General features: G+C 39.3%; 1 protein-coding gene across 4 annotated transcripts in view; it reads right to left on the bottom strand.

The window, feature by feature from the left end:
- Positions 1 to 27,192, bottom strand: part of MDFIC (MyoD family inhibitor domain containing) — a 75,588-nt gene that overhangs the window by 26,069 nt on the left and 22,327 nt on the right. For all 4 annotated transcript variants that reach the window (XM_073328136.1, XM_073328138.1, XM_073328139.1 and 1 more), the window contains exon 4: positions 3,214 to 3,489. In XM_073328136.1, the coding sequence (XP_073184237.1) occupies positions 3,214 to 3,489 (276 nt within the window). The remainder of the gene's footprint in view (positions 1 to 3,213; positions 3,490 to 27,192) is intronic.

Raw genomic sequence — 27,192 nt, 5'->3', positions numbered from 1 at the left:
TGTACTATTTGTGACTATACAGGGAGTGTACTGTATTTTTAATTTACAGGACACAAGTAAGAAATTACCTCAATTTATAAATGATGACACAAAGTGAAGCCACAATTGTATCAATCAGAATCACTCAAACAATGAAAACAGTAAGGACCTGCTAACAGTTCCGTAGCAATTTTTAGGTCTCATTTAGATGCATGTTTTCACATATAAACAATTACTTTATACTTTAAACCCTGTCAGGTAGGGCTTAGATCATTTGTTTAAGCCCGAAGTAACTCGGGAGATCCCTATAAATAAGAGAAGTAAAATAAGCCCTATCTGCCTTTTTATTTTATTTTATTTTATTTAAAGAACACCCACTGTATGAACGGATCATACAGAAGGGTCCTCCTGCTTGCCCCTTGCTTCCCCTGGGGAGTAAACAATAGAGGAAGCAAGGGGTAAGCAGGAGGACCCTTCAATTTGATCTGTTCAGTGGACTTGGGGCGTTTAGGGGGGAAAAAAAAGGCCGATAGGGCTTACTTGACTCCTGATTTCCCCAGGACAGACTGTGCATAGCTGAGGCAGGATGTTCCTGGTGCTGCCCCAGCGGCAGTGTTGCTCAGTGCCACCCCTACACAGGCCTTTGTGCAAACTGCACAATCCAGTCCTGACTATAAAGTGTCATTTCTAAGCATACACAGCATAGTATGTGTCACTATTGAAACTTTCCATGTTCCATGTGTTTACAACGTATGGAGGGTCTATGTCGAACTACAAAGTAGCAAATCCACAGGGAACCTCCTGATTTTTCATTTGGGCCAAAGAAATGGGAGCATAATGAGTGAAGGGAAAATCAGACTCAATTTAAACACATATCTAAAAGGGATTATTTTGCTTTGTAATTGATTTTGAAAAGAGAATTAAGTTACTGAGAAGTTGTGCCTGCATATAGGACTCTTGTTACAAGACAATGGTTCATAAGAGATTTCAGGGCCTGAATTGCTGTTGTTTAGTGTTCAATTAAAAAAAAAGTAATACTTCTGCCAATTTTATTTTGAATGTTTACAATTAGCTGTTGAAGACAGAATTGAGAGAAAGGATTTCCCAGTTATGTTCTTAACTATGCCACTGACTTGCTGCACACTGACTTGCATCCAATTGTTCTTTTTATTTTTTGCATGATAAATATCCACTAATTTGAGTGCCTAATTTGAGACATGCTGAACCTGGTTTTCAGAGGGGATAAGTGCATTCACCATCTTAATTAGGTCAGTGGAGTCTCAGGAGTTTAGCATCTCTGAAAAGCAACCTAGAGACGTAAAATTGAACAACAAAAAATTGACATCCTCTATGTTTATAAGTGGTGAGTCAGATTCTTCACTTGTATCAATGTGTTGACTTTCAAATAGAAGTAATTATGGAATTACAGAGCACAGGCAGAAGCAGAGCAAACTTCCTCACAGTGCACTGTGAATGTGCCTCAACCTTGACTCAGGGTTACCACTGCCAGGGATAAGAGAATAATTTAGTATCTAACCTCATTCAATCTTTGCTGAGGTTGTCAATAAGGGTGCTGGTTATCATGCCAATATGACTGTGGCTTTTAGTCTCACGATTGATATTAAATCTTGAATTGGAATTTATAGCTATACCTGCCTCTCTTAGCAGTCAGGTTTCCCCTGAACACCAGTCATGATTAATTTTTTGCCAATAAAGTGACTTCTTAAGTAGCAGTTACAGTCTTACAAATTCCCACTGTACACTTTCCCCGACCCACCAACAGGAGCACCAGTTTTTAGGAATACTAAAATATCCTTTTAAGAGTCTGGATTTTCTAAACTCAGCAATGTTCAGTCCACATGAGCCACATGAATAGCCATGTGTTCAGCCCACATGAGCCACATAAAAAGACAATATGAAAAATAAGTGAGTATGAGGAAAATATTGGGTAGGGAGGTGATGTGGCTTTAAAATGAAATAAAGCAATAGAGGGGTCTAGCAAAGCAAAAGATGGTGCATTTGGAAGTAAATTTGAAAAAAAATGAGAGGGTAACCAGAGAATAATAGCAGGTAGTTGAAAATATCATATGAAAATAAATCCACAGGAACCAGAATGAGCCCCACAGTACCAGTATGAGTGACTCTACCCCTACAGTAATTACACATTTCCACTCAAAAGGAAAGGCCACTGAAGTCAATGGGAATCATTCCACTGCTGTAATAGTCTTTGGTTCAGGCCTGATATGTACTTATCTTCTGATCCCCTTCTCCTTAATCCTCCTTATGCCTCCTCTCCTCCCATCCAGATTGAGAGTCTCCCCCATGTCTCTGAACAAAATTACCTCCCAGTCCCTGTCCCCTATGATTCTGTGTTTTCACCTGTGTTCCCAGACTGCTTAAGCCAGTTCCACCTTCCTCCCCACAACAGTGCATGAAAGCCTGCTTCACCATCAATAAAAGTAAGAGAGCTTCTAGCGTAGCTCCTACTGTAACAGGCAGAAGCAAAGCTTTCTGAGTATATTAGTACTAATGGAAAGACAATGGATTGAAAATGGGCTCAGGAACTCTGGGACCATTAGTGTAATTGTGGGGAGTGAAAAAAACACAGCTAAACATAAGGAAAAATTTTACTTTTATTCATTTAAGCTGGGCATAGGGAAGAGAGCGTAAGAAGCAATTGTTCCATGCAAACTATTTACAGACTAAATATAGTATGATGCATAATAATAATAATAATAATTAATAAAACAAAATCACTGGTCCATTTTTAACTTCTGATTTTCAGACCACACAGGAACTCAGGAAATCTGCTAACAGCAAATTTTCAACAACAAATCTTGCCCTGGGAGAATCTGCCATTACAGGAATTAACACTGTACCAATCTCCCAAACCAATGCTTGTACACTGTTTGTGGTGTATTTGTGAGGATGTTGCCAATTTAGAATTGCAACTATTCAGTCTGAAAATATTATCCAACTATGGTAGAGAAATGTTTGAAAGCAGGAAATCACCTATTGCTTCAATTTCCCTCCAATACTTAATATTTTCCTTTGGGGAAGTAACTTGTGTTTTATCATAATGATTTCTATTTCCTTCTGGAGCATGAGCCATGCTCTTCAATTATTTTTAGTTGATTGTGTAATTATGAGAGAAAACGGGTTTTGGTTAGTCTGTGTTTGGTTTGGTGTGGGTTTTTGTGTTTGTTTGTTTTTATAATAAGAATTTCATCTTACCTTCAGGAGAAGAACCTGGTTTTTGAGAATATGCAGAGCTTATTTTACTCTTCTTGCTGCTATCACTGTTGACGGACAAGCTGGACTGAATTTTTCTGTGCATTTTTTGTGAAACAGGAACTGAACATTTTCTATTATCTGTAGCTACATGTTTGACCCCGTTGTGAATTCCATTTCCATTACTCAGACCTGCATGACCATTCTGTATCTTGCCAGTTTCTTCCTCGCTCTTTTCCAATGCTGAAATATTTGGCTGAGGCAAACGTTGAGGTTGTGCTTAAAATGAAAAAGAGAAATAGTTAATACAATTGTCAACTGGTATCTGAACAGACTGAGACCTGACAGGGAACATAACTATTTATTGCCTTTATTCAGTGACCAGAGAGAAAAAGTGGAAGAGTAGAAATTAATGAGAAGAATCTCTAGACTAAAAATTATGGAGATTAGTGCAATTTAAACATTCATATAATGCCATAAATATATGACACTTACAAAGTCAAGAATAAGACATGGTCCTTACCCTGAACAGTTTACAATTCAGCATGAGTTAGAGGGAGACAGCAGGAAGAACAGAGAAGAAAGCAGAGAAAACGTGTGCAGATGGAAAGAAATGGGAAGAGAGAGGGAGAACAGGAAGCTGCAGAAAAGGAAGGAAGATACAGGAATGGAGAGAAAAGGAGTTAGAATGTTGTAACAGTAAAAAGGATATGGGAAGATAATTGGGCAAATAGACAGAACAGGAAAGAAAGGAGAGCAGCGGAATGAAGAAGAGTATACAAGCATGACAGTACAGAAGTGAAATAGGAGGAAGGCAGTGCACCTAGGCTGGCTGTCATCCCAGATGACAAGTAAAGGGAGGCCAGACAGCCAGCAAAATTCTGAGCTGGAACCCATGAAGGCCAATGTTTCTTGGGAAGGACTAAGACACAGGCTTTGGAGAGCAGGGCAGTCAGTTCAACTGACAGGAGCAGCATTTTCAAAAGCAATATGCCAACTGATTTGTATGGCAACCAACAACCCATGCAAAAATCAAATCCTCCCAATTCAAAGTCACAATTTAAAAATGTTTCTAATGAATCAATTCAAATGCTAACAGCTACAAATTTAAACAGTCAAAAGAACAGTTGTCTAAACTGTGTCCAGGACATACTAACATGAGTTCACAATGCTCTGGCTAAGATTATACAAATACTTCTGTTATAAATGCCTATTACTAGGGTGTCCTTATCTCTGATTAAAGATTCTCTCTGGTCTGAAACTTGACATACAATATCTCAAAGCAGTAGGAAATATTTTTGGACAATATCTATTCCAAGAATTTTTAAGTTTATATGTAAGGAAAAGAGTAATTAGGGCTTTTAAATATGCTTTTTATGCTCTTAATGTAAAAAAAAGTTTGTGTTTTTAAATAGAAATAGTAGTCCCCAGTCTGGACTAGTCACTTTACCTTAAAAAAAAAAAATCAATACCTATGGAGTTTTAAAATGGATGAAGTCACATTATAGTGACATAATGAGGTTTGAGCCCATACAAAGCACCAGCTCGAGGCCACGAATGCACATACATGAGCACTGCAGAATCTAAAAATACTCCTAAATTTCAATCTTGAGTAATAAAGAGTGGACAGATTCCTTTTATCCAGTATAGGTTTTTTAGCTGCTTCCCCTAAACTACTGACACTGACTCAGTCTTTTCCAGATTAAATCTCACTCAGGCACCAAATCAGCCATTTTGCATTTAATAAATCACAACAACAGATTTATAATATGAAAGCAGTTTATCAGATTTTTATGAACATTTCATCTAGTTGCAAACAGATTATACTAAAACATACAGATTGAAATCAGGGAATAATTTTAATGTGCCCCTGAACCAGATGTTCTCCTCTATAGTAATCCCAAATGAACATACTATAGCTAAACGAACATTGCTGGGGTGATTTAAAAAAAAAACAGAAAAAAAAGAGGGGGAGTTGTTTATTTTCTCTCCTCTCTTTACAATTTCATTTCCCATTTTTCAGAATGTTCTGCCTATCTCAGATACATGCCTTCTTCACTATGCTGACTCAAGATCAAAGCTTCAATGATAGAAATACAATGAATTGTTCCTATTACTTAACTACCTCCCCTTTCTTGTCCTTTAGATCATGACTTAAAAAAATTACTGGACACTAAAAATACTACCTGGAGGTCTAACCCTACTAAGACTGAGCAGACCAAAAATGCAGAGGGTGAAAGGTTCACACACACTCAGTGGAGCTCCAGGAACACTGCCAGGTGAGAAGATGAGCCCCCTGTCCTCTTCTTACTCAGGAGAGGGATAACAAAGTTTTGTCCCCAGCTTGGAATCTCCATTTTGTATCAGCCTTCACTTAGTGTATCTGATATATTTGAAGCTGAATCATCCACACTGCTGTAAGAGAAAAGGTATGCAGTGTTGTAGCCATGTTGGCCCCAGGATATTAGAAAGACAAGATGGGTGAGGTAGTATCTTTTACTGGACCAACTTCTGCTGGTGAGAGAGACAAGCTTTTGAGCTTACACAGAGCCCTTCTTCAGATAAGAGAGAGCGTGCTTCTCTTCCCCCCCCCCCCGTCCAGAATCTGCCTGATGGTGGAGTTGGCAGGCCTTCATTACTCTACATGTTGCCTTCCTCCTGGTTGGTGTGGCAACAGAGAGGAGGTGGGAGTGGAGGCAAAGAAGGCTCTATTATTCTATTAATCACCCTGCCTTTGTTTATTGGTTACTTCTTCCCCTGCCTCCTCTAATAGCTTTGCCAAGTGCAGCAACTTGAAACGCGCCTGATTCCTGACCATTTCACTGTTGCCTGCAGATTTGGAATAGAAATACTGAAATTGACTCGTGTTTTGAAGCTTGGCAAATCTAGGAACAACACTACAAGCACTTAGGCTGTCTTCTCTACAGACTCCGGAGAGTATTGTTATACATTTTGTTAACATTGGAAACGTGTCTTCATAACCATAAAAGGTCTAGAAACATTTTTTGGGGAAAGGAAAACTTGGAAAGAACCCATCTAAAAGAGGATTAGACAGGGAATTACAAATATACTTTAGGGAACAATCTATATAAATTTCACCTACATAATAGTAAAACTGTACACACATACGGCTAAGTTCATCCAGTGGTCTCAAACCACTATCCAATGACATTGGCTCCATTTTGAAAATGGAGGCACATAAGTTAAATGGTTTGCTCATGGTCCCACAGCAAACTATTTGCAAAGTAAGAAATAGAATTCTTACATCTCAATTTCTAGTTGCTCTAACCATTATGTCCCAATAGTTCTTTTCCATTTCTAATGTATATAATTACGAAAATTGAAGTGATCCTTTCCAGTTCTCCGTGGAAACAAAACTTGCTTTGCCCACTCAAATTTCTGCCAGTAAGTATTTTGCTTAAGATGCAATGGTACCAAGTGTTACAGCAGCACACCAATAGCCTGAAGTTACTGAGGGAGTGGGTAACCTTCCTCAACAGATGAAAACAAGAGAAGGTAGAAAGAATTCTGTGTGTCTAGACACAAAATTATTAAAATTGACAGTTATGACCTTTTCCAAGCCAGCTAAATTGGTGGTGGTGGCTTACAATTGTTTGTGCATGTTTGGAGCTTTATTACAATACAATAACTTGACAAATTATCCAATCTTCAAAATTATGTCTGTTTCTGTCAATTTGTGCATGAATGGGAAGTCTTGAGGTAATTAAGCTATACTCAGTTATTTGTTTTATTTTATTTTTACTAGGGATTTTTTTTTAATAATTCTGTTCCCAAAGTACTCTTACTTCAGCCTTTTAGCATTAACATACAATTTTTTAGCTGACTGGCTTTACAGTATTCACATATGATATGTAGGCCAAATCTGAATAAAACCCCCAAATGTATTAGTTATCTCAATTTAAATTTATTTTAACTTTATTGATAATTTTTCACCAGGGAGACTTGAATCTTATGGTTAAAATACACTTGAAACCAATTAGGAACCATAGGACTGCATTCTAGCATAAAGAACAAAAGCAGTTGACAGTTTTAAGATTAAGCCACAATCGTTTGGTTTAAAACAGAAATATTTTTACCTTTTTTTTTTTAAGATATAAACAACCTTTTAAAAAATAATATGGGAAATAATATGGGAATATGGGAAAAGTAATATGGGAAATGACACAATGCTTCTTAAAATACAGTGATACCCAGGGACCCTCACTCTCCCTTTAATGATCCACTGCTCTCATTCAGCTGTCTTTCTTTTTTCAAATCTTTACATATGTGACAGCTTTCAAAAGTAGACCATAGACCATCTGGCATTTTCAGAGGTGTAACTTGTGCAAATTCAGCTCTACTGGGAACACAATGCTATCTTCTGCCTGCGTTATAAAAGATACAATAGAATGTAGAACTTATGAGTTGTTTTGAATTATTCATTTTTTGCCTGTATATTCAAGAAATTTTACAAACTCTGCATTTTGTACTACATAATCACATGCGTTAAAGGTACAAAGAAACTTTTTGACACCTCTTTTCTACAGAAAGATGGCATTTTGTTTGATATGTGAACATTCAGCGTCTGTTATATCATTCTAAACAGGTCGCGTGCTGCTACAAAAGACCTCATTTTACACTCTATGTATGAGCAAAAATTTTATTCTTGATATTCAGTAACTAATGCAATACACATCAAAATTTCAAATAGCAGGTGTATGAACATTCAGTATCTTAAAACCAGAATGGCACTGGTCACCTACTATATGTTAAAGACATTTAAAACAAAAACAAAAAAAAAACCCCACCTTTCCTTGCACAATGAATATCCACAATGAATAGTTTCAAATGTCCTAAGAAATACTATGCTTTTTAGGTTAAAATGTTTTCAGTGTGTAGCAAAACCGGTAAATTTAGAGCAATATTTTATACAGTGCTAACACTAGTGAATTTTCAATAAGAATGATAAATATTGGATTAATGATTCAATAGAGTGAATCTCTTGATAGAAAACTAGCAGATAATGTAGCTAGCAATAACTATACATGAATCTGCTGCCTGTGGAAAAGCAATAAAAAGGCAATATATTGCTATAACATATAATCTATTAGCGTGTTTCACTGCTGCCCTGTCATGAGTCTCTTTACAAAGTGGGCCTTAATACAGAAACTGCTGTTATTTAACCAACTTTATATAATAAAGCAATTGTAAGCTGAGTAAATGGTAACAAAGTATTTAGAAAACTACAATACATTTACTATGCTTTTGATAATTTTGAAGTGATTATGTGCATTCTCATTCAGATTCTGAATGCAAGCCAGATGTCTAGGTCAAAAAAAAAAAAAAGGCTTACTTGAATATACATATAAACACATACCCCATACACATAAAAGAATATGACTTTTGTAATGATTTGGAAAAAGATTTAGAAAACTACAATACACATTTATTGTATCTGTGACTAAACCTTTATTCATCTAAAGGGAAAATATATGCAAACATGGGGAAATTCCCTTTTTAGCATAAGAAGATCTGTGTAAAGACATTTGGGATTTTACACAAAAACTTAATATATATGTAGAATACACAAAATTTGTCAGAGCTGAAGGGAGTCAAATGACGACAACATCAGGAGGAAGAAAACCTGAGACAGCTGATTACATTTCAAAACAACTCCAAGGCTGGCGACACAATGTGGAGTTTACCAAGCAGCCCATCTAAGGAAAAGTGTCCTCCAGTTTATTACCTGAATCATTGGATTATTATCCGGAAAGAAGATCCAACACTGTGTGGTGGTTCAGGACATGGCATCACAATACTCATTTGGAGCAACATTTTTGAAATAATATAAAAAAAATGTAACGGAGACGCTAAGAGATATGATTTCTCCAATTTATTTTTTAATAAAGAAAAAATGATGTCTTCTGGAGGGTACTGAGAAAATATGAAGGACTATTGCAATTTAAAAGTGTACTTGTCACTTGTTTTTCTCCCAACGACTTTAAATACAGCAAGTGGAGTGATCATCTATTAGGAGATAGGAAGGTCCTGCTTTGGTCTACTAACATCAAAGGACTGGCTCTCCACCGCTTTGTATGGTAACTGTTTACATCTGCTCTGCACAAGCTGAAAGTATGCAACAAACAGCAAAGCAGTGAAAAGTCAGACCTCTAGTTTCTAGCCTGCTCATCTTCATGACACAAACCTTGTCTTGAAAAAACAAAAACAAAAACAAAAAACACATTACAACTAACCATGGGTTATTTAAAAAAAAAAAAATCCCAGAACTGTATTGGTCTCTATTTAATGGAAAACTAAGATGACTGTACAATTGCTTCTAAGAAAATCCTGATGTAAAAGGCAACATTTCAAAATGACTGTTGCACAAAAGCTTATATTTTAAAAATTACAAATTGAGTGTGTTCATGCCTTCCATAAGCATATCATTTTATTAAAGCTTGTAGGACTCAAAGACCTCAGTAGTTTCCCCTCCTTCTTCCCCCCTCCCTTCCAAACTAAAATCCTGACTAGACTCTACATGAATCTTCAAACTACATCAATAGGTAGCTCTGCATAGCTATCTAGAATATTAACATTCAGATTACAAGATGTACCCTTTGAGTCAACCTGTGAAGTGGCTTTTGTCAGCAATTATTTTTGAATATTTTCTAGGAAATAAATAGCATATACTGCACCTTCTGTATCAAAGAAAGCATACATTAACTAAATAACAAGATACCATCAAGGTACAATCTATCTTTTAAAATCAATTTTTCACACTGAATTTTTTATACCATGCTGACTTTAGAAGGAAAACAAAGTACCAACTAACAGCATCAACCATTTTTTTTTAGAAACATCTTCATGTTTTACAAGAAGCATCTTCAAAATGAATACAATGTATTACTATGAAACAGGATTTCTTTGTAAAGAAAATACTTTGGTGAAATTGCTGGTAGAAGTTTTACAAGACCCAAACTGAGAACAGTTTGTTAGAATGTGTCAGAAAACACATCCACAGAACACCAAACATAATAGGAGTGGAAAAATAAATTTTATAACATCAGTTTTCAACCTAGGGAGAGGAAGACAAGCCTTTGGCAATTGTGTGCACGTTTGAGAGGTGAAAAGGTGTCACAAACCTGTTCCCATCAGGCTGAATAAAAGGTTTTTAAAAAAATAGTTTAAAAATCAAATTCTATTTACATTAAAATACATTTTTCTTTTTAAAAATAAACCCACTTACAATTAAATCTGAAATTGATAACCTATGTTAAGACCTAAGCTTATTATCATCTATTAAAATAATTTACATTCAATATAAAAAACAGTATCAAGCAATACAAGTACTCGCTGTTGAAATTTTAAAGAAAGTCAAATCACTGAACTGGTGGAAGTCACTGGCTAACCACCTGGAATCAGAGTCTGTTGAAGTGCTAAACCAGCTTTTGACAGAAGTATTCTCTTTTGTAGGTGCAGGGAGAACATTAACTGCAGTTCAGTTCATTCAGCTAGTTCAGTTCAATGACTAGCTCATTCAAAGTTGAGAAACCAAAAGAGTTGGGGGGGGGGGGCAGGAAAAGCTTTTTTTCCTCTTCTCATCTATGAATAAAAACTAGGTGTGAGGATGAGATCTACTAGTTCTAAAGTCTTAATGGACATGGTGACCATTCGATTCACTAACTACAGATAATGCTTCCTTTGTTTAATAAATCAGTTGTATATACTAAACATGTTTTAATAAAAACTTGATTTTTTTCCTTATATATCTAGCACATTTAAGGGAGTTTAATTTAGCTAATAAAAACAAAATTTAAAATACTGTTTTGTGCATTTTAATTAAATTCTAATTTCCATCCAAATGCAGTCTGACCCAAATTATGAGTAAAAAACAAAAATATCTAGTAAATAAGAAATGTGCTAGTCACCATTTTCTAATATAACATAAAAATTAAGAATCTGACTAAATGTGTGTTAAGATATCTAATTGTTTAAATAAATGTGTATAGATACAGGGTATCCTCCTGGTTAGCAAAAACTAATACCAAGTTATACCAATCATTATCTTTCTTAAGAGCTATAACTAAAAAGTGCAAATGTAAAACAAGACTAAAATGACAATTTAAATCCAGGTTTCCTGGTTGCTGATTTAAATCATGATTAAAATCAGTTATTTAACTCACTTTGATTTAAATCAGTCCACCCTGGTTCCCATCCCATCTCCAACCTTTCGCAGAACTTAATTTCCTCCATCACTTGCAACCAGTTCTTCAGATGCCAAAGGTTCTCAAATATGTGTATGCATGCCTATAGTACTTCCTCTGGAAGTACTGCAGGATCCTGCACCTCCTTTGAAGGGCAGCAGGAACTTGTTCAAAAGATTCTTTGATATATCCATAACATTGATGGAAAAGGTTGAGAACTACAAGTTCATACAGTTGACCAGCATTCCCACTGAAATAATGTTAACTATTCCATTTATGAATCCTCTTTCTTCAAGTGGAGTTTCAAATGTTGAAGGAGTCGCCATCTAAGAAATGCCTATTCAATTTTTTAATTAAAAATAGCAAGTTATGAACTTTTGCTGAATTATTCAGTTTAATATTTTTTTTAATTGTCGATGTCTTAATATTCTAACATTAGGATATTTTCCTACCCTTTCATTACCTTCAACTGGCCAAGCGGTTTCTCGTTCCTTCTCAAATGCTAATTATGCCACCCTCATCCACATTTGTGTGATGTTTAGGCTAAACCACTATGCTGCTACCTGGGATTAAAGGCAACTTGGATGCTCTCAACAGAGCACAAAGTAGCTAGCAACCTCCAGAGCAGGGAGGACCTTTGAAGACATAATGCATCTCTGGTTTACACACAGCAGCAATTGTCAATCCATTTATAGCAACCCCCAACCCTCCCCCACCCTTAAAAAAAAAAAAAAAGGTTGCTACAAGGCCCTAAATGGCCAGGTCTCAAGTTACTTACAGAAAGAAACTGGCTTTCCCTCTCTGAGCCACAATACAATAGTTTGTCAGGAAAACCAGACAAAGCCAGAACAGTCAAAGTAGAAATGTACTCACTTCTGAAATTTGCTCTGATCCCCCTCCCGCCCTCCAAACCCCTCGATCCCAGCGCAGGGCCACCTCTTGTACCTCAAGTCCCTCATCCCCGGCCCCACCCCAGAGCCTGCATCCCCAGCCAGAGCTCTCACACCCCTCTCCTGTACCCGAACCTCCTGCCCCAGCTCTAATCCCCCTCCTGCCCTCCAAACCCCTCGGTCCCAGCCTGGAGCCCCCTCCTGCACCCCAAACCCCCAGCCCAACCCCAGAGCCCAAGCCCAGCCCAGCCCCTCATCCCCAGCCCAACCCCAGACCCCTCACTCCCCGGCACCCCAACCTGGAGCCCCCTCCTGCACCCTGAACTCCTCATTTCTGGCCTCACCCCAGAGCCCGCACCCCCAGCCGGAGCCCTCACCCCCTCCTGTACCCCCACCCCCAATTTTGTTAGCATTCATGGCCCGCCATACAATTTCCATACCCCGATGTGGCCCTCAGGCCAAAAAGTTTACCCATCCCTGGGCTTGAGGATACATGTATGATAGACCAAAATAATGCACCAATCAGAGGTCACAGAAATTAAGCTTTTCTGTGAGTTTCTGCACTACTGAAAATTCTCTAAGTTAGGGGTTCTCAACCTTTTTCTTTCTGAGGCCCCCACAACAGGCTATAAAAACTCCATGGCCCACCTGTGCCACAACAACTGGTTTTCTGCATATAAAACCCAGGCCTGGCATTAGGAGGTAGCAAGCAGGGCAACGGCCTGGGGCTCCATGCCACAGGGCCCCCCCTTGAAGCTAACTTGTTCAGGCTTCGGCTTCAGCCCCGGGTGGCAAGGCTCAGGGACCTGGGCTTCAGCCCCATGCGGTGGGGCTTTGGCTTTCTGCCCTGGGCCCCAGTGAGTCTAATGCTGCCCTTGCTTGGCGGACTCCCTGCAACCTGCTCATAGCCCCCCTCAGGGGACCCTGGACCCCTGGTTGAGAACCACTGCTCTAAGTCAAATATCGAGAATTTATTTGTAATAAATGAAAAAAGACTTACCCCAAAAAATATACAGGAAAATTCTAGAATTTACGCTTAATATAAGATCCTAACAAACCAATATGATCAACTGTTTCACTGAAAAACAGAGCTATGCTTCTAGATTTATACTTTTATAAAGAAGGCAAGTGTACCACTAGGCGCCAAAAAGTAAACTGCACAATTGGAATGACAATTACAGCACTCATGTAATTAGTACATATTACAACACATGGTCATACCACGACATAAACACACACAGGTGTCCAATGAGACTTAGACATATTAAACCACGTAGTTAGAACAATGTTGATGCTCCCGGCTATTCTACCTGGAAGCTCTCAAAACAGTGTTTAACAGAGGACACCAAAGACAGGATATTGGCTGCTGGTTGTCACTACTAAGCTGCACTTCAGGATGTACAAAACAGGACTAATCACCCCACCCAAAGAGAGCCCGGAGTTTCTCATTCTCATCAGTAATTCCATCAGCTAGACCCTGTGTGAAAGCCACCCTACACACAAACAACCAAACATCAAGAAGTTTAGACTTGACATTAGACAAAGGTTTCTAACCATCAGAGGAGTGAAGTTCTGGGCCAGCCTTCCAAAGGAAGCAGTGGGAGCAAAACACATATCTGGCTTCAAGACTAAGCTTGATAAGTTTATGGAGGGGATGATATGATGGGATAGCCTAATTTTGACAATTAATTGATCTTCGACTTTTAGCGGTAGATATGCCCAATGGCCTGTGATGGGATGGGATCTGAGTTACTTCAGAGAATTCTTTCCTGGGTGTCTGGCTGGTGAGTTACAGGAGTGGGTGGGTGAGATTCTGTGGCCTGCGTTGTGCAGGAGGTCAGACTAGACCAGGGGTGGGAAAAGTTTTTGGCCCAAGGGCCACATTGGGGTGTGAAACTGTATGGAGGGCCCGCTGTCCATGTAGCGGTGTGGATGTGGGGGAGGAGGGACAGCAGGGGAGGGGAAGGGAGACAGCCTCCCCAGCGGGGAGCTCAGGGGCCAGGCAGGAGGGTCCTGTGGGCCGGATGTGGCCTGCGGGCCGTAGTTTGCCCACCTCTGGACTAGATGATCATAATGGTTCCTTCTGACCTTAAAGTCTATGATTCTATGAAAAAACACCACAGTTGAAAAATTATTTGGAAAATTGCCATTTCCGTCCTCTGCAAGGACAGACTGCGGAGATAGTAAAGGCAGCCTAATCCCATTCCACAGAGTTGTCAATATTCTCCCCACTTCTGCCATTCACCCCCTCCAGAAACGATCATCAGGCTTATTCACAATGTGACTTGTATATTTAACTTTCATACGACTGGGGCTTCACAAATACACACGTGCATGCACGCTTTCAAAAAACTGCCAACAAAGCAAAAATTCAGGAGCTTCTTTAAAATTTGTATCTCTCTTGATTTCTACCATTGCTACGCATACTAGACTTAGTCCCCTAAAGTTGTTTCTCATGTCAGTAGTGGACTTCAACAGAGTTACCCTTTGGGGGTGAATTTGGCCCATTGTTTCCAATTTTAGTTTTTCTCAGATCTATAATGCTATATATTAGCCAACACTTAATCATAGAATATCAGGGTTGGAAGGGACCTCAGGAGATCATCTAGTCCAACGCCCTGCTCAAAGCAGGACCAATCCCCAATTTTTGCCCCAGATTCCTAAATGTCTCCTTCAAGGATTGAACTCTCAACCCTGGGTTTCGCAGGCCAATGCTCAAACCACTGAGCTATCCCACCCCCCAAAACTGGTGCTCCAGATGAGGCTTGAACTCACAACCTCAGCATCACTCCATGCAACACTGCTCTATAAGTAATGTACGCTAACCCATTGCACCACTGGAGCCCATATCTCAGACCTAACAATAAGATTCAGAAAGAGCTAAGTAGTGTAAAAATAGAAAGAGTAAAGGCAGAGAAAAGGAAATATCCTCCAAGAGAAGGGGAAATGGAAACAGAACATCAGTGCAAATTTAAAAAAAAAGGGGAGGGAGGGAAGGGAAGTAGATCCTCTGATCTGTGTTTCTGACACCTTTGCTGCACCGATTTTCTCCCTGCTTTTCTTTTTGTCTCTTATGTATCAGAGGACAGAGAAAGATGCAGCTAAAGCACAGTAGAAATGAAAATGAAACTAGAGGAAAGCAGAGCGGTCAGGAACCACAAGCAGCAGAAAGAGAGACTTCATATTTTTCATTATTCAAACAAGATACCTGAGTTGTGGAGAAGGCAAAATAATGGGAGAAAATAGTGGCAGCCACCTGACAATCCAGGAGAAGACAGTATCAGAAGAGAAAGCAGACAGAACCACTGGGATTTTCTGGGGTAAAAAGAAGCATAACAATTGTAAGAAGCCCCTCAAAGCAAAACAAAAGTCTGAAAGATGTAAAAAGCTATATGGAAATAGCTATATGATTTCCTAGAATTTTTAAATGCAATGGAAATAAGAAAGATAAGTCAGCAGTCAGCTTAACACTGCAAGAAACACAGATAATAAACAGGGGTTACTTGGAACAGCATGGTGATCTAATACCACCACAACGCTTCCCTCTTATGCAGGGCCAGAGTTTGACTCCAGATCATCAGGCTGGAAGTCAGCCACACTGTGTTCAAGTGGGGAGACATAAAATGGAGACCTGGGGCAGAGATAGGGAAAGGAGGAGAGGGGGATACAAGGTGCAATTCATGGTGCTTTAACATCCAGTCTTCCTCTTCTAGAGGACTAGATGCAATTTTGAGAGACATGAGGGTGGGTAACGGGAGGGAGGAGAAGGAGGAGAACAGTGGAAGGGGGAGATGTCCTTGAGACTCCCAAGAAGAGGATTTCCTAAGGTGAAGAATCAAGGGATGGGGAGGTAGAGAAGCAGCATGTACTTGCACTTATTATGCTGACATATTGGGAGGAATTCTCCTCCACGACAGCCCCTGTACACTACTACAGTTCCTTCACCAGGGACATTCCCCAGCGCAGGTACTATATAAGGGACCTGGATTGGCGCCCTCAAGCTCCATTGCAGCAGATATGCCTGGAGCCAGAACAGGCATAAGAGGGGATCTCCATAGCAAACAGCACTATGGGGACTCCAGGACAGCTTTGGGTTTTGGAACTATGCACAGCAAGTTCAGGTAGGGATGTCATAATGCAGAGCAACTCCCTTGGCTAGGTTATGTCAAGGCTGCACCAGCTCAGCATCAGAATGGTAAAACGGTGGCTGTCCCTGCTGCCCTTGGGCTGCAGCTATTTGTGTGGTATGTTCTGGAGTTGCAGTACAGAATCTCGCCCAGCATATTTACTTTATGTTCTAAAAGCACAAGTGTGTGGGGGAAGAAGAAAAAAAAAGACAGAATCTTGGAGCTGGTGTCCACACAATTTTTGTACTGACTTATACAGCTGTTTCAAAACTGATACAATTAAATGAGTGCAAAAAATGCATGTAGATAAACTCCTGTTTCTTGATACGTTTCAAATGCTTACAAATGTTGTTTTTCAGCACTGAAAAACATACATGAAAAATAAATTATCTGCCATGTCTATGAGTATTCATTTACTGGACATTTAACTGCAGATACAACTTTGATTTGATCAATCTGATATTCAGCACATCTGAAAGTAGGTTTTCTTACTTCTGATTTTACTCTACTCTACCAGAGAAAATATAACGATCTAGAAAGAATTCTTTTTTCATTGCACTATTACAGTGCTCATTCATCCTGGTAATCCTTTCATACATAAGATTCATTGCATGGAAATGATACACAAAAAACTAACTGTAACCTATTAGACAAAAACTGTTTTACTATCAGTTGTAAACTGCCCTATACAAGACTGTAGAAGGTGGGATGACTGATCAAGCCCTGTGAAGACTGAACTTCCTGTAAAAGTGACGCACTCAGTTTCCTGAGAGGAAGTAAAGCACAAGATGCTCGAAAACAGTGCCAAACAATCTGGGAAACAGCACTGGTATTTGAATCAAATAACTGGCGGCAAGGATACAGTACCGGTTAAGATGTCACATCAGTGACGAGCAGGGGCAGCAAGGCACAAAAACTGGGGAGAAACAAAAATACAAATTCACAGGTCAAGATGAGTAATAGAACACTCACTGAGGCGGTAGGGCAGACTGCCATAATGGGATGAAATTACCCATACAACATTTTTTTTCAGCAAGTTAAAATTCTGATCCTCCTTGCAGTTCATGGAACAAGATATAAATCTCTATGAAATCATTATGCTCACACAATTTCAATACAGCTGAGACCAGTGGCACTCACAAGTCCTTATCTTATGGAATGAACTGAGTGGCAGCAGAATACTGTTTTTTATCTTTAACATACTAACAGACTACAGTAGTCTTATTATAACATTATAAAAAGCATTCAGCAATAAAAATCAGAGTTTATTTTCATTATATATTGAAGATTTTTCCTTTAATTTGTAAAACTAATTTGGCCCTGCTGCAGCTTATTTAATGGACCCGCATGTTTAAAAATATTCCTAGCTAATGTTCAAAATCTGCTAATGTTCAATTTTTGAACGATTCTCACTCAAGGGCTTCTTGTAACATGGATCTTTTTCTGAAAAATGCCTTGGCTGGAGTATGTTTAGAAGGCAGATGCTGTAAGACTTGTATGAACTCTTTCCCACTTTAAAAAAACACACATCTGGTTTTCTGCTCTTTAACAGTGATTTTTCTCTTAACACAAAGTGCAGACACATTAGTGAAAGCTTTATTATAGTAGCATTATTCGTGATACTATGGTAAGAGTGTCAAAATTTCCATTACAAAACCCTTGCTTACAGGATTTTATAACTCTGCTGTAACATTTCACAGCCAAGGAACACTGTTTTAAGTTGAAGTGCTCAACTTTTTAGTCAAACTCCTTTTTCTGTACCTGTCCAGTTCAGGAGCTAAAAAGACAAGAGTTAAAAACACTGCCTCTCACCTACCCAACAGGACCAAGCTCCAGAGCAGAACCTCTACCCACAGCAGAGAAAGCAGCTGCATCCTATGCTAACAGCCTTTTTCCCTACAGAGGTTATAAAAGCCCCCACAATCTCCACAAAAACACTCCATCATCACCAATAAGTGTTGCTCTATCAGGCTCCTACTTAACAAGCCAAATCTGTTGCCTCCTTCCCTTTGTCTCCAAAGGACTAAGCAGCTGCATCAGACATCTCAGCCCTCGTCCTTGCATTTCTTGGCCTCAATTATAAAAGCCCCCAGCCCCATACTGCAACTACTGCCAGAGGGACAGAGCTCCAGCTTCTTGCCACTTTCTCATCTGCAGCACTCAAGGTTTATATACTCTGCGATTTCGTTTACACTGTTGTCTTGTCAAGCCAGTTTTAATTAACCCCACCATTTTTATTTTGCATTAAACTATTTCATAGTAGCCAGTCCTCTAATTTTACCGTACTGCCCCATGTCACGTCCCTTTGCCACTGGAATCCTGCCATTTTACCAACCTTTGTTTTCTACCATGTCTTTGCTAACAAGCACCTTTTACCTTCACTTTCCCTACAACAGCCTCCTGCAGGTGTCTCTCAAATTTTCACTTCCATTTGCTTTTCCATATTCACACACCTATCCCTGCTCCCCTTCTTTCTTTCACCATTGTTCACTATCCTCTCTTCTGTCTATCCCATAATCTCCATCTTTAATTTCACCCTTTAATGCCTTCTCTCACCACTCCATGCAGGCTAGACTGAGAGTTAGTGGGATGCATGAACTCCTGTTTCTCATTTATTTGCTCCTATATTCACTCTACCTCCCCCGACTCCAACTTCTATTCCATTTCAGCCCCTGAAGCGCGCCCTATCTTACATTTCTCATCCTTCAGCCTCTGCTCCTTCCAACTCACTATTACTGTTTCTTCCCCACTAATCTCTCTGTTCTTTAGCCCCATTCACTAAACCTTCAAACATGCTCACCAGTATCTCCTCTCCTAAACCCTCCCTTCTCTCCTTTCTATCTATCTATAACCAGGCTCCATGTGTTCTGTGGCCATGGATTTTGCCAGAGAATTGTGCTGCATAATTTCACCTTTTGTTTTTTTAACAAAAGGACTGATTTTCTAGTCCTTATGTTTGCGGAGAAAACATCAAAAATATGAATCAAGTGTAAACAGATGCAATGTCACCACCTGAATCTGCAGAGAGCCTGAATCTATAGCTATCAAAGGTATGATTCACCATTCACCTCACTCAGGGCCTCCTGGACTTCACAATTCTGTAGCTGCATAATTTGGCATTTTCCCAAGATGACACAGAATTAATTTTTCTGAAGCCAGACACTTGACATTTTGTTTTCTGCCTCTCTCTTATGCCATAACCTACCTAAACTGCCTCTTGCTCTGCAGTTTTCCCCATAGAAGAAGTGAATAGGATTATAATGCACACTCCCTGCACTGAACCACACGAGTAGGCAGAAGAGGCTTGGGGAGCAACAACTGGAGTCCAGCTACCAGCCAGGGAGAGGGAGACACAAATGGCGGCTGGCAATTTAGGAGAACAGTGCAGCGTTGAGGCTTGAGAGCTGGGGAAGTAAGCAGTTGAAGTCAGCTACCATTTCCTTCCTACCCTGGCACACATGAGGACAAGGAAGTTCTAAACTGGGCTGCCTGGAGACCATAATGGGAGCCAATCCCTGGGGAGTGGAGCCAACTGCCTGGAGACCATAACGAATCACCCTTTCTTGAAAATCATCATCATAAACAGAATTTACATCAATGAATAATTTAAACTATAAACCACCACAGGACATATTTTCATGGGGATTGAGGGGATGGGAATGAAGGATATTTTATAGCAAGAGAATAAAGTAATGCTGCTGCAGAATTTCTGAGCTATTGCCACAATATTTGGTCCCACTACGTTGTGGCATGCACAGGGCCTGATTATAAACAGAATGAATTATCTTAGTACTAGAACATCTCCCTAGAAATAATTACCAAAATCTTTTGCGTCCAAGTTCCTCAAGGCTTGCGTTCTGCTCCTGCTGTTTTAAATTTTCCAACACTTTTCTGGATTCCAGGCCTCCACCCAGTATTTAGTCAGTGTTATACTGTCTATTTTCAACTGTGACTTTTCTGTAGACCAAGAACTGTTGCCATTTGCTATACTATGCAGTATTGCAAACCCCAAGCATAAAAAAATATGAGTCAGTCCCATCCCCCCAAAATTACGAGACTGGCTTAAAAAACACTGGATTTAAAAAGTAGGTTTTTTCCCCTTATTGTCTGGGTTTTGAGCCTTTAGGGTTCATGTTTTCTAGTTTTCTCAGCAACCATGGAGGACTAGAAACTTTTTTTTTTTAATGAAAGTTGAAATTCTCACATAATCAATCACTTGACTCTAGGTAAGATTACCAGGTGTCTAGTTTTCCACCAGAATGCCCAGTTGAAAAGGGACCCTGACAGCTCCAGTCAGCACAGCTGACCGGACCACTAAAAGCCCAGTTAGCCACAAGTGGTTAGGCAGGCTGAATGCCCGGCTCCACACTGCTCCCGGGAAGTGGCTGGCATGTCCCTCAGGCTCCTAGGTGGAAGGGAAGCCAGGGGGACTCTGTGCCCACAGGTACCACCCCAAGCACCGGCTCCACGAAGTGGGGCCAATGCGAGCTGTGGGGGTGGCACCTGCAGGCGGGGACAACGCACGGAGCCCCCTGGCTGCCTCTCCACCTAGGAGCCAGAGGGACAGGTTGCCACTTCCTGGGAGCTGCCTGAAGTCAGCGCTGCCCAGAGCCCGCATCCCAACCCGCCCCCATGCCCCAACCCCCATCTCTGAGCCCCTCCCACACTCCAAACTCCTTGGCCCCGCCTTCCAGCCAGGAAACGCCTCCTGTACGCCAAGTCCCTCATTCCCAGCCCCGCCCCAGAGCCCACACCCCCCGCACCCTAACCTGGTGAAAATGAGCGAGTGAGTGAGGATAGGGGAGAGCGAGCGAGCGATGGAGGGAGGGGGGATGGAGTGAGCAGGGGGCCAGGCCTCAGAGAAGGGGCAGTGCAGGGGGCAGGGCAAGGGTGTTCAGTTTTCTACAATTAGAAAGTTGGCAACGCTAACTCTAGGAGCTGAGACATCCAGAAAAAAGAACTCTATGAATGCATGGTGACCTTTTTCATAAAATTGTTAATGCACTGTTCTCTAATCCTCAGTAGTCTAAACAGTTATAATAAAAATGTTGAGCAGCACAAGACTTCCAAGCAGATTTTGATATAAAATACCATGTAGGCCAAAGTGGATCAATACAGCCTTTACGTTGTACAATTTGTTTTTAAAAAAATGCCAGTCACTCTTTCTCCACTCCTTGCCCATCACGGCATACCTTTGCACGCAAGCAGTGAAAAAGTGAAACTTTCAAAAAAGAAAGACTTTCAAACTCTCAAAAGTAGAGAAGAGGATGCAGAAGAGAGGCACAAACACTTTCCAGTGATCAAGGGAGAGAAAGCAGTGGGAGATAGTAGGGAGGAAGCAAAAAAAAAAAAGTGTTCAGAAAAAGTGAAGGGGAAAAAAAAAGCTAACAAATGAGGGGAAAGACGACAGTCTGGATGCAGTAATTGTAACAGTGCTGACACCATGACTTATAAAGGAAATAGAAACTACTAAGAAAGATGATTGTGTGTACAGTGTGTGTGTCTATATGTGATTTTAAATTATCATATGTGTATTTTCACATGTGCACACAGAAGGCTGAGTTGCCAGTGAGACAAAAGGGGAGCAAGAAGAATGCACTCGTAGAAAAGGATTAAACAGAAGCAGCGAGTTAAAGTATTTTTATAAAATAAATTATTTTGTATTTACAAAATCAGCAGCTATTTGGTAGCATAGCTTCTATACCATTTCTTCATATGACAAATGCATGTGATTAATTTTTAAATGGCAGAATATTACCAAAAATAAATAAATAAACTTAATAACAATTTTAAAGCAATGTGATTGGTGTAAAGTATTATTTCAGTTTCAAAATGCAGGAGGACCCAAAGTGAACTGTGGGAAGTAGAGGAAGGCTGGGATTGAGCATATAGCAACTAGAAGGATTGTGGTTATGGAGAGAACTCTTGCTCCCCTCCACCTGCCATGCAACTAAGGTAACCATTATTCTACATCTACCTTGTTTATGCTCCATATCCTATCTCCTATTTCTTCCAAAATTTGCATAAATGCTTTTTAAAGAAAATTATCTGTATAATCAAAACATTCAAATGTTGTTTTTATATTACCAAGATTTTAGTTTCTGACTCCTGGTCAGCACTTTATGAGGCAGAGAAGGGCTGCGCAAGCAACTGATCACCTTTTCAACATGTCTGATCTGTTCTATGACCATCTATCAGAGGATCAGAGACCAGAGCACCAATAATAAGGGCTGTAATTAAATAAACTGCAATGCTGGGCAACTCAAGTCTGCGGAAGCCGCACTAGCAGCATTCCTGCCTGGCAGATAAGAACCAGAAGATTAGCAGGGAAGGAGGAAATTGTAGGCAGATTAAAAGGGACTGAAAGGCAAGACAAAGCAAAGTAGGGATGGGAGAATTTGATTATTTCTATTTTAATTATTCAAACAACTTTAAATAAATAAAGGATGTTAAAAATATTTTATCATCTTTTTCGCATCTCCTTTGTTTCCAATAACTGTAATCTTTCTAAGGTGAAAATTCACATTAGTTTCACACTTCCAAGTCTTGTTCCAGTACGACACACCTTACTAAATCTGGCTATAATTAAGACTGCCACTGTATATATAAGAAATACACTGAGGACCTGATAACTTTTTCAGATTATGGGTGCATATTGCTTGAGGCATTGCAAAGGAGTTAGTGTAAAGATCTTTTGCAAAGACCTTTCCCAGACAAAAATCTTTCTTAAGACATACTTAGGGATATAAAGATGCAGTGATAACCTCCACTGAAGAATTTACCAATTGTATTATGGACTTTTGAAGGGGGGCAAATGATATTTTATAAGAACACTGTACTTACACACCAAAAAGCCAGGAAATGCTAAATAGTGAAACTATATAAAACTGGAAATATGGAAGTCTACTTTAGAGTCACTCAAAGTCTTAAATCTGCACCTGTCATTACCACCCAGTATACCTAATACATAATGAAACTTCTACAGGACACTCAGTGTTACCATTCAGACCCTCAATCCATGGCAGACTGGCCCCAAATCCTCTACTATCACTAACCACTTTCTTTGGAAATTCAAGCAAAATGAACATTGTTCATTAATGTACTGTAGTCTGAATTATATATTTACAATATTTTCACGAATCACATTCTGGGTTTAAAATGTATTTAATGACAAGTCATGATTGACCTACAGCTATTTAATATAGTTCAGCTGGTAAGACATGGAATTTATTGATTAGAACTTACCGGTGACAGAATGCAGTAAAAATTTTGGTAGGATCTGTAATTTTTTCCCCACACACATTATTTTCTCTTGTTCCCAATGAAGTGGGGAAAGAGGGATTTTTAGTGGGCTATGTCAAGGATTTTTCAGAGACATATACAACTACATTATGAAACTTATCCCAACAAAATCCGGGCAGAGAAAATATACATTGTATGCTACAAATTGGGTAAAGATCATTAGGTTCCAGAAAATCTTTTAGATATAGCTTCAATATTTAAAGTCCGTTATGATGTTAACCGAGACTGAGAAGTGATTTTACAGTCACTTATCAAAACTGTCATCCAGACAATTCCTATCTCCTACCAAACTTAGTCATAAACATACGAATGAAAGTTTCAAAGATCAACCAATTTGAGTAACTTTTGTGAAAAAGTGATGAGTAAAATCTGTTCAGTGATTTACTAATTAACATCCCAAAAAATTAACATCCCCACCCACTCAAGAGACACCCCCATATATACACACACCCTTTCACAGGGACCAAGCACAGACATTTTTAAAATCAAACAGCAACTAGTAAGGGATAACAAGAAAGTATAGTTCAGACTGTTTTGCAACCTGACCTATAGTATCCATTATCAAGCAACCAACGGAATATTGCCACATACAGTCCTCCCAGAGAGCAATTTAGCGGCTTATGTGGAATGCCATATATAAACATATTTGCAAGTTGAGTAACATGTACCAGTCAGGGGGAGCAGCTCAAATTTTTCTGTTGTAGCAATGCACATTCTGAGTTAAAAGTAGTCCCAGTGTTGGTCAACAGGCAGGCTAGAGTTAAAGTCCTATTCAAATATTATAGCTTTTTAATTTTTTTAAATCGCATTATAGTCTTAACACCAAGAACAGGCTATATTTTCCTGAAAGTGAAAATAACTTCTTTTTTTAGTAATTATATTGATAGTATCTCTCTTCAAAATTTGTATCAGATTAAGAATTATTCTTTAAAACTAAATTCCCTACTAATATTTTTCTGAATCAAATTCACTTATTAAACCTGAGAGAGCTTTTAATCTCGAATTCACTTTTCACAATTTATGTTCTATACTTTTTGCAGTTCAGTTACCTTAGAAAATTAAAATGGAATAGTCAGCTTTCCTTTTGCTTATAGGCTGTTTCCTATCAATTTTACATTTGACTTCTCATGTATTAGCACACTGCTGCAATGCCTGGGTTCCAAAAACTCGAGAGGAATGGTAATTTGTTTTTGTTGTTTTTTAATTCATTAAATTTTACTATTTTATGCAAGCATTTTTATGGGACTTGGCCTTTAAAAATTTTTTTACATAGGCTAAAGTTTGAGCTAAATTTGATCCAACAGTGTACCTCTAATGACAGTCAGATTTTATTTTAAATGTATTACTTGCACTGCAGATGACTACAGTTACCATCAGACTTTTACAAGCAAATCGATTAGTTGTCTATGTTCTCAGACAAATAGATATTTCAAGTCCTGTTGATATCTGAAGATGCAACAGTCTGCTCTCCCTTGCCTACATATACCCACACAAATAGTGATCAACATTGTGCTACACCTCATATTTTGCTACTCTAAGTGGGTTGTTTCTAAATTTAGTTTTATATAATCTCAAACACACATAATACAACCTGGATCTTAATTGGAAATCACAAAAAAACACACCACATCAATACAGCCTTAATGAACCTGAGCATTAATAATCAAGTAGTCAAAGACACAAAGAGGACCTAGGCACCCACAGACTTTCCTAGAAGACCAGAGGACCAATCTTCATAGATTGCAAGCTCTTCAGGGTAGGCACCTTGTCTTCCTGTATGCATAGTCACTACCTCAGACACTGCGGATACTACCAGAATACAAAATAAATAATATTCAGAGACCTTCTTTCCTCTGAACAGTTAGAATACATAGATTCACATAATCACGCATTGACTTGCAGTGTGAGCTTGCAATCAAAGCTGTATATAGCCCTACTCAATCTCCCTTGATACCACTAACAAGTGCTGATGGTGAATTTCTTGTCACTGAACCCACTGCCATCCACCAACGGCAGCGTGAATGCTTTCGTGAATTAATTATTTATTTACTGTCTCTGACGTGTCACTGGATAATGTTCCCAAACTATCTGCATCTAATGCATTTGCCAGTCCACCCCATGAGCTGAGGTGCTGAAGGCTATCCAAGCAATGAAAAATAGCAAATCTGGTCCTAATGCCATTCCAGCTGAAGTTTTCAAACATGAAAGAAATGTTCACACTGACAAGCTTTTTGAATTCTTCTCACATATCTGGCCTCAAGAAATCATACCATGACAACTGAAAAATGCCAACATTGTCATATCTATAAGCACAAAGGCTTAAAGAGCAACTGTGATAACTACCATGGTATCTCCTTGCTCTCCATTCTTGCATGGATCCTCTTTAACTAGCTCCTGGACCAAATTATCGATAAAATTCTATCTGAGACACAGTGCAGCTTTCATGCTCAGTAGAGTACTGTTGACTTGATTTGCATCATCCGACAATTTCAGGAAAAATGTTGCAAACAGCATCAACCTTTGTACATTGTGTTTCTTGATCTAACCAAAGCTTTTAACATGGTCAAATACACTGACTTCTGGCAACTGGTCTCTAAATTTGGACGTCCAGATCATAAAATTTTATGATCATTTGGCTATTCCACAAACCACATCTGGAAGAGTTAATGTTGATGGTGATCTAACAAACCCATTTCCAATCACAAATGGGGCAAAGCAAGGATGTTTGGTTTATTCTTCACTGTAATACTAGAGGAATCCTCCAAGACTCTTCAAATGGAGTCTTTATCCACTTTCACACTGGCAAGCTCTTTAATCTCTATCCCCTACATGTGAATACCAAGGTGATTGAAGCATTGATCCAGGAACTACTCTACCCCAATGATTGTGCCTTCCTAGCACGTTCTGAAGCAGCACTACAAAACCTTACAAACTGCTTTGCTGTGGCAGCTCAGAACTTTGGACTTACCGTCATTCAAATAAAAACTATGTACTAGCCTGCCCCACAATGACTTTATCGAGATCTACATGTAAGCCTGGAAGGTACCATGCTCCAAGACGTCAGACAATTTAGTAATCTCAGCAGCATGTTAAACAATGATATGACAATCAATCAAAAAGTGGATATGCAAATAAAGAAAGCCAGTGCCGCAATATGGTTTCCTTTATCACTGAATCAGAAAGCAACATGGAATCTCTGTAAAACAGACAAAATCTAAGTGTATAATGTTGTTGTCCTAATGACATTGCTCTATGGGGTGAAACATGGATCTATTATTAATGGCACATTAAAAACCTTGACAGTTTCCATTTGCAACACTTATGACGACTGCTGGGCATCAAATGGTAGGACCAGCTGTCCAACACAGAAGTCTTGGCAAAAGATTGGTTGGTATTGAGGCTCATTTGATTTGCACCCAACTGAGATGAACTAGCATTGTAATTTGTATGCCTGAGAAT

This window comes from Lepidochelys kempii, chromosome 1, assembly GCF_965140265.1.
Source record: "Lepidochelys kempii isolate rLepKem1 chromosome 1, rLepKem1.hap2, whole genome shotgun sequence".
Classification (NCBI taxonomy): domain Eukaryota; kingdom Metazoa; phylum Chordata; order Testudines; family Cheloniidae; genus Lepidochelys; species Lepidochelys kempii.
Note: the sequence above shows the minus strand (reverse complement) of the source record. Positions and strands in the feature narration are given on the sequence as shown.